General features: G+C 44.4%; 1 protein-coding gene across 2 annotated transcripts; it reads left to right on the forward strand.

Moving 5' to 3' along the window:
- Positions 1-767: 767 nt before the first annotated feature.
- Positions 768-18,069, forward strand: LOC128405471 (keratin, type II cytoskeletal 6B-like). 2 transcript variants are annotated; one of them, XM_053372191.1, is made up of 10 exons: positions 769-1,531; positions 6,626-6,840; positions 8,507-8,567; positions 9,086-9,181; positions 11,189-11,353; positions 13,314-13,439; positions 15,059-15,279; positions 17,498-17,532; positions 17,629-17,739; positions 17,770-18,069. In XM_053372191.1, exons 1-10 carry the CDS (start codon positions 983-985, stop codon positions 17,976-17,978), a joined length of 1,788 nt encoding a protein of 595 aa, XP_053228166.1. In that variant the 5' UTR covers positions 769-982; the 3' UTR covers positions 17,979-18,069. The 2 variants fall into 2 exon arrangements, with proteins under 2 accessions (XP_053228156.1, XP_053228166.1); XM_053372181.1 differs by having other exon boundaries at positions 768-1,531; positions 17,629-18,069.
- Positions 18,070-21,869: the final 3,800 nt, after the last annotated feature.

The following is a 21,869-nucleotide window of genomic DNA, read 5'->3' on the forward strand; positions in this document are numbered from 1 at the left end:
CATGCAGGAATCCTTGCATCGATGCGTCAGTGAATTTGTGCTGCTTTGGATACAACCCATTGAAGTTCTCGCCGCATGTAAATTTGAAATGGAATACCCATGAAAGTCTTGGAAAGTGTGTGTTAGGCAACTTTGTATGTGAAGTTTCTTCCCCCATCTCTAGTCTCTGTGTGGTACACATAGATCTGTTTAGTCCAGCTAACAAGCAAACAAATGAAAAGCAACAATTGTGGGTAGATAGACCTTGCATATCAGTGATGCTCTAGCATGAAGTAAAATATGTTGTTACCCAATGGCTCTATCTTTGCTAGTTTCTTCTCACATCACCATGGGCTCATGAGGAATGGAAGTGAGTAGAGACACTGCAGCTAGCAATTCCTCCTCTCCTCCTCACTGAACGACTTCTGTATTTTATTGCACACAAAACGTCAGTCTCCCTTTTCCATGTCTCACGTTCTCTAAAGGATATCACCCTAAAGGTGTGCAAATTATGGCTTCTGCAGAACATTCTTCATCCCGACGCATACTTAGATCTCTCTACGCAAGACCATTAATGGGTAGAGAATATATCTCTTGGTTAGCATCATCCTACATTGCGTTATCTCACCTTTGTGTCCCATAGCTTAAAGCCGTTTGCAGGAGGCAAACATGGTAGCGGTTAACATGAAAGAGATGCTAATGAGCAAGTATTGCATGGCAAGCAATTTCGACAAATTAAAAGCTATCTAATAGGTGTGTTGCATTTGGTGTTGAGCCGTTAGTGGAGAACTCATTGCTTGAAGGCAAGCCAAGCCCTTGATGAATATTTTGCCTTAATCTTCCCATTCCCAGGCAACCAAGCCCAGCTCTCCAAACACATATAAGGAGAAATATCCCACTCCCACATCACAGGGGGCTCTCGGTCTCCTCCAGTCTCCGCTCGTCTCTCCCTGCTTTGCAACTTTTGCCATCCTACCTTTTGCCATCCTCCCAAGGAGCCACAATGAACCGGCAATTCAGTTCCAGATCGTTCTCAACAGGTGGAAGAAGGGGCTATTCTGTTTCTGGCAGTGGCTTTCGAATGGGCAGCGGCTCAACTTCCGTTGTTCCTGTTGGAGGAGTGGGAGCCTTCAGCGGTGGCTTTGGCAGCAGAAGTCTCTACAACCTTAATGGAAGCAGGCGGATATCCACGGGCCTAGTTTCTGGTGGTGGTGGTCACTTTGGAGGAGGCTTTGGCGCACGAAGTGTTGGGGGCGGTCTAGGATTCAGCAGTTTTAGCAGCGGTTATGGAGGTTATGGTGGTGGGGTAGGCTTTGGTGGTGGTCTTGGCATGGGCAGTCATGTTGGAGGCTTTGGTGGTGGTGGTGGTGGATATGCCCTTGCAGGCCCTGCTCCCTGTCCAGCTCCGGGACGAATCCACAATGTCATTGTAAACAAGAGCCTATTGGCTCCTCTGCACATGGAGGTTGATCCTGACATCCAGAGGGTCCGGGTGCAAGAGAGGGAACAGATCAAGACCCTCAACAACAAATTTGCCTCTTTCATCGATAAGGTAAGATGGAACAGGGAGGAAGTTGTATTGCAAAAGGGGAGAAAGGAAGACAAAAATGACCTGTTGGTATTCTAAAATAGGAAATGAAGTAACTTTTTCTCGCAATACAAGTGGTTAGAATGATGCTATTTCATGTATGGGTATCTTGGTGAACACAAAGCAGTCTAAGGGGGGATAGCATCACTAGGCCTGAAGCAATAAAATGTTGGTTTTCAATTGCTTGTAATTCTAGGGCAAGGGCAAATAACTTTAATCTATGGATGTAGGTTAAGCACTAAGATACTATGCAAGCATAGTTCAGCAGCAGAATTAGCTTCTTTAAGGGGATTGTAGAATATCCTTGTTGTTCAAAGCCTGGACAAGCAGCTGTCAAGGATGCTACAGATATGAGAAGGAGCTAATTTTTTAGGATAAGATGAGTAGTTGGTTCCTTTTAACTCTGTGATTCTATCTACTTATACCTATGTAAAAAGATAAACTATTGAGATTTGTAAGCTCCTAAAGATTCCATACATCATGCCATCTGGGCAATTTAGATGTTTATGAGCCATGAAGTTTGTGGACCATACCTTACTGTTGATCACATATGCTTAAAAGGCTGGTTCTATGTTTTGTGGATGCTTACATGTTTAGGACATTTAATATTAGCGTAACATGGAATGAGTAGAGCTCCCATTATCAGAGTATATGTGCAAGGACCTAAATTCTATCCACAGCATTTCTAGCACACGGGCTAGGAAAGATCTCTGACTGAGAAATTCAATAGTGATAATGCTATTCTAGTGTTCTAGGTAGCCTTGCAAGCAAATGTAGGACCAGCAACGTCAGTTATATTGACTTATAAGCATCCATGAGGCACAAACCATTTTGATTCCTCAACAGACATTAATCTGCAGAGCAAGTCATTTGGGGCAAATATTTCATTGCTGCTTCTCAAAAGAGGATTTTGTGTTCCTAAAATTGAGATGCATCCAAGTAAATATAGTCCTGCTGGATACACAGTAGATTTTTTACAAGAGCAGAGAATGGCTGGAATGTACACAGAACTCATTGCATCCATTTTATTGGTTTCCCCCCTGAGGTTCAAACTTCCCACATGCAAGGTGATTCTGAGGACCAAACTACTTTTAAACATACATCTATTCCAAATGGAATGGAAACGAAAGTCAACAGTTAGCAAGATTCCAGAACTTACCTTTTTGAATTTGGAAACGCTACAGATTCTGTGTTTGAAATTTGTCTTTGAGAGAGTTACATCATCATCATCATCATCATCATCATGACAACAGCAATAATACACATAAATCTTAAATCTTTGATTAGTTTTACAGCAGTAATGTCAAGGGTAAATTTTATGTTGTGAACAGCCCTGAGATTTACAGATGACAGGCAGTACACAAATTTTGAAAAGAAAAAAGAAAAGGAAGAATTAAATCCAATGGCAAAGATACAAAGAACTGTGGATCCAGTACTGGGGTGGGGAAGCTAGTGTCACATGATACTTCTGAAGTCACAATGTAGCTGAAGGCTCACTAAATTCCTTCATGTTCAGCACGATCATTTTTGTAGCTCTTCAATGTAGCCTTTAAAACGTGTTAATAATCTTCTAGATGGACAAATTCCAGCAATTTTAAAGGTGTATTGATGTCTCGCCTCAGTTAGAATTGTCTCTGACATTTACCTTGTCAATTTCATGCCAAACACTGATTCAAAACATTCCCCTTTGGGAAGCTCATTGCTTTCCAAAGCCTTGACAAAGTTATCAAATGCTGCATATCTACAGTTTGCCAGGAGAACGTCATTGTTTTCCCCTTTTAAAATGCAAATGGAGAAAGAGAGTGGAAGATTGCGTAACTGAGATGGGCACTATCTATAGCTGTACTGTAATGCTATAATCATAATAATTTAATTCAAAGCTACTGAATAACCCCACTCTCTCCCCAATATTTAAGGCTGCAGTCGTGTTCTCATTTCCCTAAGAGCAAATCCCACTGGGACTTATCAGCAGACAGGCATAGGGCTCTGCTGTAATTAGACCTTTTAGCTATACAGTGCTACCTTGGGTTACATACGCTTCAGGTTACATATGCATCAGGTTACAAACTCCGCTAACTCAGAAATATTACCTCGGGTTAAGAACTTTGCTTCAGGATGAGAACAGAAATCGTGCTCCAGCGGTGTATCAGCAGCAGGAGGCCCCATTAGCTAAAGTGGTGCTTCAGGTTAAGAACAGTTTCAGGTTAAGTACGGACCTCTGGAATGAATTAAGTACTTAACCTGAGGTACCACTGTACATTTTGATGAAGAAGGGACTATAAAAATGTATTGCAGCCACATGTGATAGCCCAAGCACTGAATTTAGCAACTGATTACCAAAATATAAATATTAGTGTTTTCAAAATGTAGGAATAGGTGAGGAATTCAATTCAATTTGCACTTTCTGAATCAAGATGTGAACAGAAACACATCCTTTACGATTTGAAATACAGTTCTCCAGCCAATAATGTCTACAAAGTGCATATGCTAAAGTCTGCATGTACATGCAAATATTAGTAAACATACAGACATACATTACATCAGGGGAAATTGTTTTGCAAAAATGTCTCTGTTAGGCAGATTGCACACAAAAATGTATATTCACACTAAATTCACACTAAAATGATGATAACTTTTCACTAGGATTTTTTTATTATTATTGCAAACTGATATGGAAATGCGAAGGATGGGGGGAAAGAAGAAATAAAAAGAAACTGAAATTTACAGATTGGCCCATCCCTATTGAAATATTAGGCAGAAATTTTCACAGATGTTGAACACAGATGTTTCATCAGGAAAGTGCTCCTTTGTGAAAAATTCAGGGACACTTGTACATATATACAGTAGTATTGAATTTATACAAAAACCAGTTCAGGCTACTTCTTGTATGTCACTCTTGTTCTATTGTGGCTGCCATAGGTGAGATAGATCAGATATGGAGTCAGGGGCTGTGTGCATTCTTGTGCTGAAGGGGGAAATGGAGATCAAGTGATGACAGTCTTATGCTTCCTTGCCCTATCAGTAGAGGAATATGTAGCTTGTGGGGAGGGATGTCATTTCCCTTATTGGTTTCCTAAAAAATATATTGGGAGGATATTCTGGCCCTGTCTTCTCACATTAAATACGATGTGCACACTTAACACCCTCAAGGAACACAGGATGTGCTTCACGCATAGTTACGCATAGGCCTGATTTATGTCATCATGGTTTCATCCATATGATTCCACGCAGGTTCTTGTTGCTCCCCTGTGAGATGATATGGTGTCAAAAGCCTGCATGCAGCCCGTACCAGTTATGGCCTGTTGTGGAATCAGATGTTAACTCGGATCGCAGCTTTGGGATTAGGGTGCAGGCTACTAGTGTTTAATGTTAATCTGAATCCATGTTATGCATGGAATTCAGGTATCTCCTCACCCTCCTACCCATAAAAGGGAGATGGAAAGGCCTTATTTTAGACATAGCATTATTTTCAAAGAACAGCAGACATGCAGCCTGCTCCTGTGCAGAATCTAAAACCTAAAGACACTCTCGATATAATTTCACACTTTCCAGCAGTTTCTCTGTACCTGTACTTCTTATAAGCAAAGTTTTCCTACTGCTTATGTCAGAATTAGGGGACGCGGGTGGCGCTGTGGGTTAAACCACAGAGCCTAGGACTTGCCGATCAGAAGGTCGGCGGTTCGAATCCCCACGACGGGGTGAGCTCCCGTTGCTCGGTCCCTGCTCCTGCCAACCTAGCAGTTCGAAAGCACGTAAAAGTGCAAGTAGATAAATAGGTACCACTCCGGCGAGAAGGTAAACGGCGTTTTCGTGCGCTGCTCTGGTTCACCAGAAGCAGATTAGTCATGCTGGCCACATGACCTGGAAGCTGTATGCTGGCTCCCTCGGCCAATAAAGCAAGATGAGCGCCGCAACCCCAGAATCAGTCATGACTGGACCTAATGGTCAGGGGGTCCCTTTACCTTTACGTCAGAATTACTTCCCTCCCCGTGCAAAGACGTCCAGGGCTCTGCGCTCTACTAATGGGGAATGATCATCTTCATCCAAGTGAGCAAGCAAGGGTTTCAGAGTCCCATGTTGGGAATAGTCTTGCAACTGTGCTACACTTGCACCAAGCTTCAAAAACCATTATCCCATTAATTCTTCCAACATCCCTTTAGGCTCAGTTCCTTATTACTATGTCTCTTGTTGTACAGATTAAGGAGCTGAAACTGTGAGATAGATAGTTTGCCCAAGGCCACCCAGAGACTCCTTGGCAGAGTTCCAGTGTGCATTCAGTTCCCACAGTATAAAAGCCTGTATTCTGGAATAATTTGAGAGTTTGAATTACTGTTAGGAAATGGGTTTCTGTGCTTGATTTATATCTTAATAATAAATATGTTTTAACTGAAAATCATTTATCAGCACCACCCAATTCCCCCTTTCCTACATTTTCACTCTCACTTTAGGGGCTCCGTGATCAAGAACGGATCATGCTCACACCCAAAATGGCTTTCATTTTATAAGAGTTCTTATGAGTTAGAAAAAACATTTCTATTTTTTCACTTCCCCAAATGTACTGAGCATATCTTCACTAAGGGCCCCTCTGGACTGGGCAGTTTTGTTGTTGCTGCAGCAAATATACTTATGGTCTTAATGGTCATTCACAATAAAATTTTGAAAGTCACCATTTTAAAAAGTCACAGTTCTGCCTTTTAGAACATAATATTTCAAATATTGCTGAGTTATAAATTCATGCATGATTTCATTTCAGTTTTAATTGGCTTTTAAAATGCACTGAAGGGGTACACGAAAGGTTGAAGGAAGCTATGCCTCCCCTGGTACTAATATATTGTGAGACAGGTATACCTGTGGTGGTATAGTCCTACAAGAGGAGTGTAATACCTTAGAATGTGCATGGCAGGTATTTAGTACAGGGCCAGAGACTCACCATCCTCTTTTTACATGATGAAAACTCTGTGAATTGACTCTAACCACATTCACACCACGCCTTTAAAGTACGTGGTTTTCCTCAATAACCTCTAGTCTCATCTCTGCCCTTTCCTTCTTGTGTTTCAGGTGCGATTCCTTGAGCAACAGAACAAAGTGCTGGAGACCAAATGGGACTTGCTCTACCAGCAGGGCAGCCCAGCTCTGAGGGACAATCTTGAGCCGCTTTATGAGGCTTACATTGACACTCTCCGAAGGCAGCTTGACCACCTAGTCAACGATAAAAACCACCTGGACATCGAACTGAAGAACACACAGGAGCTTGTAGAAGATTTCAAGAACAAGTATGTGGCAGAAAAGGTGGCAGTGAGGGTGATAATGCCTCTTGCTTGCCTGCTTGGAGGACAAATAGATGTGTGTCTTGTGTGTGAGTGTGTGTGACTTTAGCTTGACTGAAATCGAGCCTACCTTGCAAAAGTAAGAGTGACATCCATTGTTCTGCCCACTTTTTTTGCCTCTGGAAGGTTCTCTATGGGGGAATATGGCCCTCAAGCTGAAAAGTATTTTCCACCTCTGGATTTTTGGGAGGTCACTTCCATTCATCATCATCAGTTAATTTCCCACAAGGATAGCATACTCCTCAACCATCCCAATTTGAGCAGGACATCCCAGAATTACAGAAACCATCCTTGTTTCTGATTGGATCCTGGCATGTCCTGTTTTTGGCCCAGCGCAGGAATTTTGGACCAAAAAGTGAGTGTCTTGATTTTGATCAGCAGGAAGTTGGAGGGTGTAAGATGGCTGTGATCCAACAGAATGACCACTCCCCACATCAAATGGGGCACCTTTTGCGTGGTCGCACACAGCTCCCCAGATCCCAGTGCGCCTCCCAGTTGTACGGGCTGGCTTCGCCCTCCCCAGGCTGGATACCTGGAGGTCTCCACCTACCTCAGCCAATCACCCAATCCCGCCTGGGGAGGCGTTGCCAGGGGATTGGCCAGGTAGGGGGAGAGACCACCCTGCCCACACAACAGAAGGTCAATCTTACCTGCAAAGGGTCAGTTGGCTCCAGAGCTTCTCCCACCCTGCCCTCCTTCAGTTAAGCCTTCTTTTGCAGGTTAACCTTTTCTCCACAGGTACGCGGGCGCTGCTACGTCATGGTTGCTGTTGAAGGGCCAGAAAGGAATTTTCCTGCATTGGCAGGTTTTGCCTTTCCCGTAGCAAAATGTCACAACTTTGGCGGTTTCAGGCCTTGGGCGGAATCCTTTAGTCTATCTTCCTAAATGGGTGTGTGTGTGTGAAGTGGTGACCCACGCCTCCCTTGTGGCGATGATCCCAGGGTTCCCTGTTAAAGGGGCCGTGAGGGGAGGCATTGGCCATACGCCAAGTGGTTTTCATTGCTCTCCCCTGCGATGGTGGCAAAATGGGGGCCGGGCTCTCTGCTTGAACATATGTTCTCCAGAGCCAGCCCAATCCCGACACATTCTGGACAACCATGATGTCTCCCAGATCCCTGGCTGGGGACTGGGAAGGATAAACGCCCAATGCCTGAGCCAAGGTCTCCCTACATCTGAAGCTTAATAAAGTTGTGGCCAATTTTAATCCCATAGCACGTTGTTTTGAGTCATTATTCCGCTTGGGGGTCGCCTGGGGTTGGGGGGACTCCACCTGTCCACGCAAAGCATAATCTCTTGGGATAAAGCAGTCTTCCAAAACATGGGGCTTCCTGTAACACTTTGAGTAAATCACTGTCTCATAGCTTCATCTGCCTCACAATGTTGTTATGAAGATATATGCTACTGGATAGCTCAGTTGGTTAGAGCGTAGTGCTGATAACACCAAGGTTGCAGGTTCAGTCCCCATACGGGACACTGCATTGCACGAGGTTGTACTAGATGACCCTCAGAGTCCTTTTCAAGTGTATAATTCTATGATTCTATGCCTGTAAGGTTTGTATTTCATGCACTTAAATTATCATGGTGACAATAATTATTTCCCCCTTTTTAACAGATATGAAGATGAAATTAATAAACGTACAGCTTGTGAAAATGACTTTGTGGTGCTCAAAAAGGTAAGTGGCATTAGGAAAGTTTAAAACCAGAATGGCAGACCACTCTTATTTCCTATTTCTTATACACCCTGATCCTAAATATCTGTATTCGTGTATTCATCTGTGAATGTGCAAGAATAATGACTAAAGTCAGCACTTTTGCATTTTGTAGTTCCACTTGTGCAAAACCCAGACCTAAGCCATGGTTTGTGCCATTTGACTGGTGAAGCAGACAATAGTCAGAGCTGGCATGAAAGCTCACACACTTACTTCTCAGTTAATGTTTAAAATCATCTAAAGCTCAGCTTTGGGTGGATTTTGATTGTTAAATTCAATTTTGAGGAAGACTTTTGACAAAACAGAAGCCTAGCTGTTGAGGTTAGTTCTTAATCAACAGATTCACATCAGGGAATTCCACTTCACTTTGTTCCAGGGTGTATCACACCAATATGTTTTGGAGTTTGCCCCTAATATTGGGCCTTATTGCACACACACTCTGCTCTGCTTATGCTAACAGTGATTTTATGTTCACCCCTAAGGATGTGGATGGCTCCTACATGCACAAGATAGATCTGGGATCCAAGGCTGACTCCTTGACTCAGCACATCCAGTTCTTAAGAGCGCTCTTCGATGCGGTAAAGATTATTATCTCCTTTTCTAACTGTATGGGAATGTATTACTAAACCAACTTCATCATCCAAAATGTGACAAATAACTACAGCCCCACAAACAACAGATCCCTTGAACAGACTAAACTACAGTCGTATCTTGGCTCCCGAATGCCTTGGGGGTTGAATGTTCTGGCTCCTGAATGATCGAAAACCGGAAGTGAGTGTTCTGGTTTTCGAATGTTTTTTTTGGAAGCCGAACGTCCGGTGCAGCTCCCACTATTGTTTCTGGTGTGCCTGTGCAATTGGGACGCAATTGGAAGCCGTGCCTTGGTTTTCAAACTTTTCAGAAGTTGAACGGACTTCCAGAATGGATTCCATTCGACTTCTGAGGTACGCCTGTACTTCAACAAATTCATATCCACCTGCCAACCTATTCCCCAAGGACTTGACTTTATTCCAGTTTGTTAAAAACAAGCAAACATCCTAAACTGAACTTCTCTCTTCAAGCCAGTTATTAATTTTAGCACCAGCTAAACCAATTCCTGTTATTATGGCAGGGTGAGTGTCAGGGTCCTTGGTTGGGATGTGCACAGGCGGAAGAAGGGGTGTGTGGTGGGTACGGTCCGCCCCGAGTGTCACCACTGAGGGGGGTGACAAAATGCCGTGCAGCACTCACCGCAGGGCCTGCAGTGCACCCGAGCCATGCGTCTCTCCTGGGAGAGACACGGTGGCTTGGGCGCACACAGGCTCCACACTGCCCAAACGGTCTGCCTGCTGCCTCCCCCCAGCTGTAGGGCAGCTGAGGCGGAGGAGGTAGGCAGACTCTGCGGTGTGCCCTGCCCTTGCCCTGGCCCTATGGGCAGCTCGCCCCGTCCCTGGGCATGCCGCCCCAGGCTCCCGAGCGGCTTCTTCCACCGCTGGGGATGTGCTATGCTGTTATGTGCTCTGTGCATACAAGCACATGAAGGCCCGGCTGTCAGGCACCAGGAGTCAGGGAAGAGTTTCCCCCTTTTGCAACAGCACCTTCAAGTGCAGTCTCTGCTTTCCCCCATAAGGATCTCTTACAGTATCTCTGATAGTGGTGTTTGCAGCAAGGCTATTACCATATTTTTCGCCCTATAGGACGCACTTTTCCCCCTCCAAAAATGAAGGGGAAATCTGGGTGTGTCCTATGGGGTGAATGCAGGCTTTCGCTGAAGCTTGGAGAGCGAGAGGGGTCTGTGCGCACCGACCCCTCTTGCTCTCCAGGCTTCAGGAAGACATCCGCAGCCTAGGCAGCCCTGCGGGAGGTCCCGCAGAGCTGTCTAGGCTGCGGATAGCAGCCTGCTTCCCGGAGCGCCGGGCGCGCTGAAAGCAGAGCGCCCGGCACTTCGGGAACACATACGCAGCCTACGCAGCCCTGCGGGAGGTCCCGCAGGGTTGTCTAGGCTGCGGATAGCACTCTGCTTCCCGGAGTGCCAGGCGCGCTGAAAGCAGAGTGCCTGGCGCTTCGGGAACACATCCGCAGCCTGCCGCCCGGCGTGAGGAGTTCCCCGCAGGAGTTCCCCGCAGGAGTTCCCCACAGGGCTCCCCACGCTGCGGATAGCAGCCTGCCACCCGGCGCGCGGGGCACCCCGAAGCAGAGCGCCCCGCGCGCCGGGCAGACATCGGCCAGCCCCACAAGCTCGGGGGACAGCAGGGAGGCGCAGCACCACCATCCCGCTGTTCCTCGACCTGGTTCAGTTTCCCCGACCTTCTTTTGGGGGGAAATAAAGGAAAAAATTTTTCCTTTATTTCCCCCCCAAAAAACTAGGTGCGTCCTATGGGACAGAGCGTCCTATGGGACAAAAAATACGGTAATAAAATCCATTTCTTTTCAGCAACCACAGGTTTCAGTCCAGTTTGCAGGCTATCTTGAAAGTTCCTTTTAGTTGAAAGGAAGGATTAAAAATACCTTGGACAAATGAAGTCCAAGAAACCGCAAGATGTAAAGACCAAGATATCACAAAAGTTTTTCAATTGATAATAAAAATTCTTTAATAATTCCCACAGGAACTGACTCAAGTACAGGCACAGGTTAAAGACACCAATGTCGTCCTACAAATGGACAACAACAGAGATCTGGACCTGAACAGCATCATTGCTGAAGTGAGAGCTCAGTATGAAGATATTGCCAACAGGAGCAGAGCTGAGGCAGAGGCTTGGTACCAAAATAAGGTAAAATTTTGGTGTAACTCAGACACAAAGTGTTGCCAAAAACTGAAATTCAAAGGCCCTCCTGAATTTGAAAGTAGATTTTTGAACTGTTCCAAATCATTTATTGGAATTCAAGGCTGAATTTAGTGCCCCATGTTAAATTTCAGAATCCTTTATATTTGACAGTCAATAGTTGGCAATATTAAATTAAAAATATTAAATTATTTTTCAGAAATGTGTAAGATTTTATGGATATTAAAGTTTGAACAATATGAGTTCAAAAAATTATAATTTTAAATTGGCACTTTATTTTTCACATGGTGACTTATAGAACCACTAGTTCCCCCCCGTCCCCATTAGCCAATGCTCATCTTTTCAAGTGGTTGGGCTAAGTCTTTAGGAAAATGAAAATAATAGTTTGTCACACAAAATAAATCCAAACTGATATAAAACTTTTGCAATATGAAAATTCTCTCTATTCTTATTTTCTTTTTTGAGCTCCAAAATTGCTAAACTATGATCCAGTTATAGCAACTGAGAAGCACGACAATTTGAGCAATAGTTTTTATGACCTGATGTGGAGCATCTCTCCTCGCATCACTCTAATAATAGTTGACAGAACTATTTATGTTGGGCCAAAGCCATGGTTTCTTCCTGCCTCAACATCACCCTCCCCAGCTAGCTGATGTTAATGTAGGAATGAAGTAACTACAATACCAATTCATAGGCATCACAGAATAGACAATGTTTATGACTGCCTACTTCACACATTGGGTGAGATTCAGCTAGCAAAGCATGCCAGCAGAAGCTCATGCAATGACTTGCATTAGCACAATGGGGCTTACCCTCCCCCTATTCCCCATGCTCCCCTAATTGGTTTAGGGGTGTCAGGAGAACCCCCAAAACAGCATGCAGGGGGAGATCATTCCATCAAGCCAGCAGAAATGCTTGTCTCAATGGAGCAATCAGCTTAGTGCCACATTGAATTCCTTCCATTAAGTATTTCCAGATGAGTCCATTCACAAGGACACAAATATTTCCTCCCATGTGTCTTTGCTGGCTTATATAGACAAGCTGAACAATATAACACAACACGATGGCCAATAACAATAGCACTAAACACTATTTATAGACTAATACAAATGATCAGAAATTACAACCAAAGTCTCTAAACCTTCTTCACCAGTCGCGGTAGAATAATTCAAAAGTTCGATATATACATAATCTGTCACCAAATATTGCTGAAACAGAGTTTCTGGATAACCAATCTGTTTCGTTCAATGCTTCATCAGCCAATCTTGATCAATTCTTCATCAGCCAGATTTGTAAGAATTAATATGAGAAGGATGGAGTTCAATTTCTAACAAGCCAATTTGACATGTAAGCAAATATAAATATAAAATATGCTCTGGATCAGTGCTTGTATGATACTGTAGTCACTGATGAAGAAGATTTAGAGACTTTGGTTACAATTTCTGATCATTTGTATTAGTCTATATATAGTGTTTAGTGCCATTGTTATTGGCCATTGTGTTGTGTTATATTGTTCAACTCATCTTTCTTGGCTTAAGCAGAAAATATTCACACATTACACTTTAGTACAAAGATATGGTCCATATGGCCTTTCTGGTGTTGTTGGACTCCAACAGTTTCCAGCTCAAGCAAGCATGACAAATTGGGAGGGGTGGTGGAAGTTGTAGTCCAACATTTAGATGGCCGCAGGTCCCACATCCTTGGTTTAATACCATCCAGAACTTGATCTGTTTCCAACATCTGTGTAGAAATGAATTCATTATACCTTCCTTTGTAAAATTGCAACAATGTGTCCTTTCTAATCGATGCAACATGCTACCAACTGAAATCTAACTGAGCACCAGCTCCTTTATCTATATCCATTTACAGACATGTACTTAGAAGAACTTGTTGACACGAGTTGCTTATGGAGTATATGATGATTGCTATTTTGTTTTGTGGATATCAGTTCCAGGAACTCCAAACTACAGCTTTCAAACACGGCGATGACTTGAAATCCACCAAAGATGAGATCGCAGAGATGAGCCGGCTTGTCCAAAGACTTCGCTCTGAAATTGAAATTGTGCAGAAAGCTGTAAGACATAACTCCCCCCCCCCCTCCGCATAGCCTGTAGGCAACCAATTGAGGCAGCTAGGGGCTTCATGAGGCTCAAGGTTCCTTCTCCTATAATATGCTGTATAAATCTACAACAAGCTCAGCCCATCCTGGATACGTTTTGATCAAGTCACAAGATATCCAAACAATTCCTTCTGATCGCTCTTACTCAGTTTGTCAAGGACCTGTGTTGTTGCTATTTGTGTCTTATGTTTGTACATCCTGTTCTTCCTCCTAGGAGCTTAAAGCAGCTTATATATAGCTCACTATACAATTGTCCCTTCCACGCAACTCCCAGGTCCAGACCTGAATAACATGCCTTCAGACAGCTCTCATATATTCTAACCCTCCTAACACCTTCCTCACCCCCAGGATTTAACCTGGGCTTACCGTATGCAATTATCGATGATTGGGCGCATTTTTGGCTTATGAAAGGAAGGTGGATTTAAGAAATAGCAGGGGCAGGAGGGAGTGGAGAGCCATGGGACACCATAAACCATAGGCAAGGCAATAAGTATTAAAGTTTCAGAGGGAAAGGTAGGTGAGGAATAGGGATGTTTCAAGGCATCATTTCCCACTCTGCCCTATATTTGTTGCATACAGTGCTGCTTCTGCTCTGCTGCAGTTCATCTTCTGCCAAAACCTACATTATTCATCTCACTGTCCACTGTGGCTTATATTACATAAATTATGCAATGACAGCATCCACCCCATTCATTTCAGTGCAAAGGAAATGCAATGAAAATAGTGGGGGGAATGCAATCAATTTTGTATTGTTCGTGGATTGAAAGCAACAACAGCAGTGAATGCCAACTGTATTCTCTGGATTAGTTTCCATTCCAGACATGAAACAAATAAGAGAACATTGTTGTCACTGGAATTATCTGACATCTCTAATGAGAAGAACCAACAACAGTTATGGCAAGACTCTTGCAATACCAGATGTTAAAAACCTTTCTCTTGAATGTTTGTGTGAACAACTATGGTGTCAAAGTAAGATTTTGTAGATAGACTCAGTGGGTCAAGTTGGCAATAGCCAATAGAATGAAAGAAAGTTCCAAGCTGGCCTTCCCTTTGCATTTTTTATTTATTATTTTTTTGGCCTCATTCCTTCCTACAGAGTACTTCTTTAGTCCTAACCTGTTCCTCATCCCTTATGCCATAAAACAAAAAATTCACCTCTCGTTGTAACAAGCAACAGCATCACAAATGAAAGCAGCAATATGAGGGCAGGGTGTTCCTTTCAGGGACAGGACTTAGGATATGTACACTACCCGTCCAATAGATTGGTCAGCTTTGAGTGTGGAGAGATGAGAAGTCTTGCATGATGATGAAGAAAGTGGAAAGACCAATGGAAAGCGGAAAGCAAAACCTACTTATTTTACTGGATTCTGTATCGTAAAATGGATGTTGACAGAACCCACAAAATCTTTGATTAAGACATCTCCGGATGCACAGTTGCCTTGGCAATTGCCATCTTTGATACTCCCCCTTTCTTTCAGAATAGCGTTTGGGGGAAAGATGTAGGAAATCAACCCCCATGATTAATAACTAGTAACCAAAGGAGGCACTTCTCCATTTTTTATTTTATTTTTTAGATTAATGGCCTGCAATCTTCCATAGCAGAATGTGAGCAGCGTGGGGAAATGGCCCTCAAAGATGCCAGGACAAAACTGGTCGACTTGCAGACTGCCCTGCACACAGCAAAGGACGAGCTGGCTCGTCTGCTGCGGGACTACCAGGAACTGATGAATGTGAAACTGTCCCTGGATGTTGAAATTGCTACATACAAGACACTGCTGGAGGGAGAGGAGATCAGGTAGGCACTGGGAAATCAGACATATCTGACGGCATGTGGATCCAGGTGCAAAATATGTCTGCTATTTTGTGGCTGGATGTTTTGAATGGGACTCCTAGTTCTTTTTAGAATGTGGAACATAGGAGGCTGATTTATACTAAGACTGACTATTGGTTCACCTATCTCAGAACTGCCTACACTGACCGACAGCTGCTCTCCAGGGTTTCAGAATGGAGTCGGTCCCCAACAGTACCTGGAGCAAACAGGGATTGGATAGGCATATGAGGCGCATGATCTGTCACTGAGCTCTGCCCCTGCCCTGTATCCAGTTCATGGAGCAGCCACTGCCTAGTAGCCCTTGGGGAGTTTCTTCAATGAGGAATGTACTCTGTTGAATGTAAATCTGTTGAATTTTCAAGTACCACGCAATGTTCATTCTGCTGTTGTCAGGTGTCAATCCATCAATGTGGCAGTGCCTTTGCTTTGGAACTCCCTTCCTGTTAACATCAGACAGGCACCCTCACTATCCTGTTTTAAATGTCTGTTTAAAACCTTTTTATAGTCATACCTCGGTTTGCAAACGTGATCCGTGCGGGAGGCACGTTCGCAACCCGCAGCATTCGCAGCCTGAAGAGCCGCGTCTGCCCACATGTGTGAAGTGATTTGGTGTTTCTGTGCATGTGTGTGATGTCATTTTGTGCTTCTGCACATGCGTGAGCGCTGAAACCCAGAAGTAACCCATTCTGGTACTTCCGGGTTCAGCGCGGTCCGCAACCCGAAAACGCGCAACCCGCAGCGTTTGTAACCCGAGGTATGACTATATTTCAGGATTTTTCTTAGAAGGGTTGTGGGAATGGGTGATTGGCTAATGGGTGTGGTGAACCTGTTGACGACTGTTGATTACTGTAATTGGTCCTACATGAAAAAGCAAGGGATGCTTGCTAAAGCAATTTTTGGTCACTATCTCTTTAAAAATCCCTTGCTTTTTCCTATCAGACCAATTGCAGTCATCAGTCCTTCCCTCCTTCTTATTATATATAAGGGTTTGGTGACTTCTGTCTCAGAGTATCTGAAGAAGTGTACATATACACAAAAGCTTATACCCAGAACAAACTTAGTTGGTCTCTAAGGTGCTATTCGAAGGATTCTTTTATAGACTTTCTTAGGACAAATAGACTTGATTCTTTTAAGGGAGTTTCTTTGGAAGAGCTTTTTAACAATCTTTTTAAAGAATTTTTTTGTTTTACATTGGTTTGTGTACATTGATTGCCAGGACAGTCTTTAGCATATGCGTCGCAGGGTGCAAAGATCAGCCCAGCACTCCTGAATTTAGTTTAGCTGGCGCATTTTTGAGGAAATGAAAAACTAAAATCACGTGCTGAAATGCATGTGTAGCAGAGCCCTAAGTACTAAGTAGTTAGTCAAAAAAATGCCAACAATTAGTGAAAATTAACATTTTCTCGCTGGCATGAGATCAGTTGTGTTAGAGGTGCTGCTGACCCTGTTGACGCATAGTAGCTCAATACAATACATAACATAATCTTAGGCAGTTTCAACAGTGGGCTGGTGCCCCCCAGAATTCAGCACCCAGGTGCCCCGCACCCCTCCACCCCCAGGTAAAGACGGCCCTGTACACTGCTTAGATTTTTTAAAATCAAGATATATAAATTATATATATCCCTCCCCCCCTAAATAGAATGAATGTACGTAGATTCAAGTACTGGAGCAGGGCTGGGGAAGCAGTGGCCCTCCAAATTAGGAGGCACTGTTTTCTATTCCACCTTGTTTTTGTCACATGCAGCACTGTTTCCGTTTGCTGCAGTTTGACTTCTGCCAAAAGCTACATTATTCATCTCAGGGCTTATCCACACTTACCTTTCCTCCACTCTTAAATTGTGGCACAGCCCACAATTGAAAGCTCTGTGTCCCAGTCCCCCCCCCCTTTTGCTCCGGAGCTTTCCCCATGAAAACCCACTCTTGGAAGCTGAATTGGAGCAAATGTCCATCTGCGAAAAACCCAACTTGACATTTGCTCTGACAGAGCACTAAAGAGTGGGTTGGACTGCACCCCTGAACATTGACCATGCCGGCTGGGGCTGATGGGAATTGTAGTCCAAAACATCTAGAGGGCAATAGGTTGAGGAAGGCTGAGCTAAATCAATCCCTATAACTAATGAAATTACCAAGCTGGTCTAGCATGGTTTGCTCTCGCTTCAATAGGTTGTGTTTATCTTTTCAGGATGTCTGGAGAATTCTCAACCCCTGTTAACGTATGTAAGTATGTGCCATAGCATCTGACTCCGTTAAGAAACAAGGCTCTTTGCTTGAGGGACAGAAGGACATCTCTAATATGATTTTCCTACCCCACAGCTGTGGTCAGCAGTTCTAGCACCATCAGTGGTGGCGGTGGAGGAGGAGGATATGGCCTTGGAGGCGGAAGCGGATACGGCCTTGGAGGAGGAAGTGGATATGGTGTCGGAGGTGCAGCAGGAAGCGGATATGGCATCGGAGGAGGAAGTGGGATGAGCCTTGGTGGTGGAGGCGGCGGGAGCTGTGGACATGGCCATGTCAGTGTTGGAGGAGGAAGAGTCAGCAGAATTAGTACCGGAGGCAGTTTAAGCGGTTCCGGAAGCCTCACCGGTGGAGGATATGGCTATGGAGGAGGCAGTTCAAGTGTGAAGATCGTACATTCCTCTTCAAGCAAGAGAATAAGCAGCTAAGGTGTCCTTGCTCGCACCCTCCAAAAGTACGCACCATTCCTTGCTTCAAGAAAACAAAGATTCTCCCCCAATTATGTACATCCCCCTCAAAGCCCATTAACACACACATACACTTACTGGTGGATTTTCACCTGTATAACTTCCCCCTCAACAATGCAACAAGGAAAGTGCCAAATATTCAATTATTCTGTTTATGCCACTCTTTGAGTCATGATGAGAAAGGTTAGCCGGTACAGCTTTGTACCAGGCTGTAAGTCAGAGAATCCCAGTCTTGAATATGTAGGCATATTTTTTAAAGAAAGAAAGAAAATGAATTCCTAAATTAGTGTTAAGGAGGAGGGTTTCTTGTTCAGCTTTCTCGCTGGCATGCTAGTTTTGTGTGGACAGGGAGGCTTTGTAATAAATGGGAAGCAGTTAAAAATGTGCTTGCTCTCCTCACCCAAGCAAAGGGCTGAAGTGGTACAGTACAGGAGAAATTGTACCACGCGACATGACTGTTCCAGTAGTGTGGTGTCTTCAGCCCAATGCTCAGTCACAATAAGGTTGTAGAGAGTTGCTTTTTCCTTGCGCTCTAGTATTCTCTGTTGATACTTGATCTTCTCCACCCATGGGGTGCTTCTTCCAGAGCACTCTCATCCTTTTCGTTACAGTTGCATAATTCTGAAGCAAACTGGTGCATAGCCTTGTCCCAGAATTTCTCTTTTCTCACCCAAGTGGCTCCTCCCCAAGCCCATTTCATGGCAAAGAAAAGGAATGTCCGGAAGCGAAATGAGAAATGAATAAAAAAGGTGGTGCAAAACAACAGAAGTGCTTTCATAAGCTCCCTTTAAAAATAATAATAATTGTGTTGTATATTCCATTTTAAAATACACAGTCTGTGTGTGTTTCCAATGTTAAACATTGCTGACAACAAGCTACAATTCAAGTATTCAACAATTTCATTGGCCATTCCGTGAGTCCGATGAAGTATGCTCTTGTCTATGGAAGCTCATACTGCAATAAATCTGTTAGCTTTTATGGTATACCAAGACTCTTTGTTGTTTTTACAGTTCAAAGCATTGGTATCTCTCTAGGCAACAGGTAGAAATGTGCTTACAGATCAGGCCCAGGAAGACTACGCTGGAGACCGCTTATGTCAGGCATGGCCAAACCTGGCCCTCCCCCTGTTTTGGGACTACTGTTCCCATCATCCCTGACCACTGGTCCTGTTAGCTAAGGATGATGGGAGTTGTAGTCCCAAAACAGCTGGAGGGCCAAGTTTGGCCATGCCTGGCTTATGTTAAGTACATGTGTTCATGCTGCTCCAGTGGCGAGAGAGGGAGACATGTGAGAGAAATCAAAATGGACAGATACTCCCATCTCTAAAACCAGGGTGGAACCCACATGGTGCCTTCTGTTGGACTCCAAATTCCCACTGAACAAAGTGAATGCAAGCAATATTCAGGGATAAAGATTGGTGGAGCAGGTACATCCTAATCCAGATAGGAGCTCAGTCAATGCTAATTCCAACCTCATACACTGATGTAATGCCTTTGCAAAGGAGGAATTTCAGAAGCTAAGTCAAAATCTGAAAATCAAAACATACCTCTGCTGCAAGGACTGCTTACCATATTCCGGTGTGAACATAAGTAGGCAGCTCATCTGTATGCCTTGCTCTGGAACTATTCAGCTGCCGTATTTGGGGCTAAGAAGGAATTTGCCGGCAGACAAATTGGGCTTGCCTGGGGTTTTTGCCTACCTCATAGCAATTGTCACAACTTTTGCAAAAAAGGCATTGATTCTTAGTCAAGACCTAGGGGGTGGCTGGGTGCCCGACCCCCAGGTCCAGGATCAAATTCAGGATACCCCAGTAAAAGGGTATAGGGGTTGGGTTCTCCCCAAAGCTCCACATGGGGGACTGATGGGCCTTAGGATATACCAAAATCGCAACCCATTAGATTTGTGTCAGTGGGATATCTTTACCACCAGGTTCCACCCTAATGGAGGTATCAGCAAACAGTTGGTTTGGCTGATTCAAGATAAAGATCCTTGCCAATGTCAAAGTCAACTTACACCTGAAGTCAATAAAGTTATGGCCATTTCAATCCCAAGCTGATGCCATATGTTTTTCTCTTCCCTCTCCCCCACCTCATATATTTGGCCCCACTGCACTGTTGTCTGCAACTTACATTATTCTCAGCTCTGTGGTGTGAGAGGCCTTATTTTGGGCTCAAAATGTAAACATTTAAAAACATGGACTCTCTTTCTGCAGACCAGATAACACCACTCTCCATACACACTGTAGCCTTTCAGACCTTTCCCATTGGTGGGGTCTGCATTGCTCCCGGGAGGGAGGAAAGCGTCAAGAGACACCGAGGGCTGGTTCAGAGAAATAGTTTATTTCTGTTCTTCGGATAGCAGAAAGGCACTGCGTGATCAGTAAGGCACTGCGTGATCAGTTCACAGCAAGCACACTTGTGAAGAAGTTACATTCAGCTTATATCCCCTTCAGGCCCCCTCCCCCCTCCCCAGGAATCCAGCCTCATGAGTTTGCACATGTAAGATTACATCCTTGAGCCTAAACAGATATTCCTATTCCTGTACTCTTATCTTGGGGTAAGAAGGTCACCCAACTATAGGGGTACTCCTGGCGCTGTCTCCAGGCGTGGGGGCTGACAGGCCTGACAGGCAAGGTCTGTGCATCAGCGTGGTCAGGATATTTACAACCTACAGGATAAGACCCAGATCTTCCATCCCGTCTCCACTCGGAACTGACAAGGCCATCCATTAAGCCTTCATGGACTGATAAGGGAGACGGCTTTGTTTGTACAGGTGGGTTCCTGTTTTATGCAGCTCAAGTTAATGGATTTTAGCTAACGGATCCTTGAAGAAGGAATTTGGGAGTCTTGGGGCCTGGTTCGGGTGACTGCACAGTCAGGTTTGAGTAACCTGTTCCTTCAACACAGACACTGCTGTTTATTGCAATAAATAGATTCTTGCCCTGCAGGGGGTTGGACTAGGTGACTCTTGGTGTCCTTTCCAACTCTACAATTCTGTAATTCTACAGTGGGAAGGAACCCTCCATCAACACCAGTGGAGGATTCCCTCCAGTAGGGGAAGAGACATAGCTCAGTGGCAGAGCATCGACTTTGCATACAGAAGATCCCAGGTTCAATCTCTGGCATCTCCAGGTAGGGCTCTGAATGTCCCCTGTCTGAAACCATGGGGAGGTGCTGCCAATCCGTGTAGGCAATACTGAGCTAGATGGGCCAGTGGCAGCTTTCTAAGTTCTTCCTATGGTGCATATAACAGGATCCTCTGTTATAGTGGGGTGACTAGTGGGGTGCCACAGGGTTCTGTCTTGGGCCCGGTCTTATTCAACATCTTTATCAATGACTTGGATGATGGACTCAAGGGCATCCTGATCAAATTTGCAGATGACACCAAACTGGGAGGGGTGGCTAACACCCCAGAGGACAGCATCACACTTCAAAACGACCTTGACAGATTAGAGAACTGGGCCAAAACAAACAAGATGAATTTTAACAGGGAGAAATGTAAAGTATTGCACTTGGGCAAAAAAAATGAGAGGCACAAATACAAGATGGGTGACACCTGGCTTGAGAGCAGTACATGTGAAAAGGATCTAGGAGTCTTGGTTGACCACAAACTTGACATGAGCCAACAGTGTGACGCGGCAGCTAAGAAAGCCAATACAATTCTGGGCTGCATCAACAGGAGTATAGCATCTAGATCAAGGGAAGTAATAGTGCCACTGTATTCTGCTCTGGTCAGACCTCACCTGGAGTACTGTGTCCAGTTCTGGGCACCACAGTTCAAGAAGAACACTGACAAACTGGAACGTGTCCAGAGGAGGGCAACCAAAATGGTCAAAGGCCTGGAAACGATGCT

This window comes from Podarcis raffonei, chromosome 2, assembly GCF_027172205.1.
Source record: "Podarcis raffonei isolate rPodRaf1 chromosome 2, rPodRaf1.pri, whole genome shotgun sequence".
Taxonomy (NCBI): domain Eukaryota; kingdom Metazoa; phylum Chordata; class Lepidosauria; order Squamata; family Lacertidae; genus Podarcis; species Podarcis raffonei.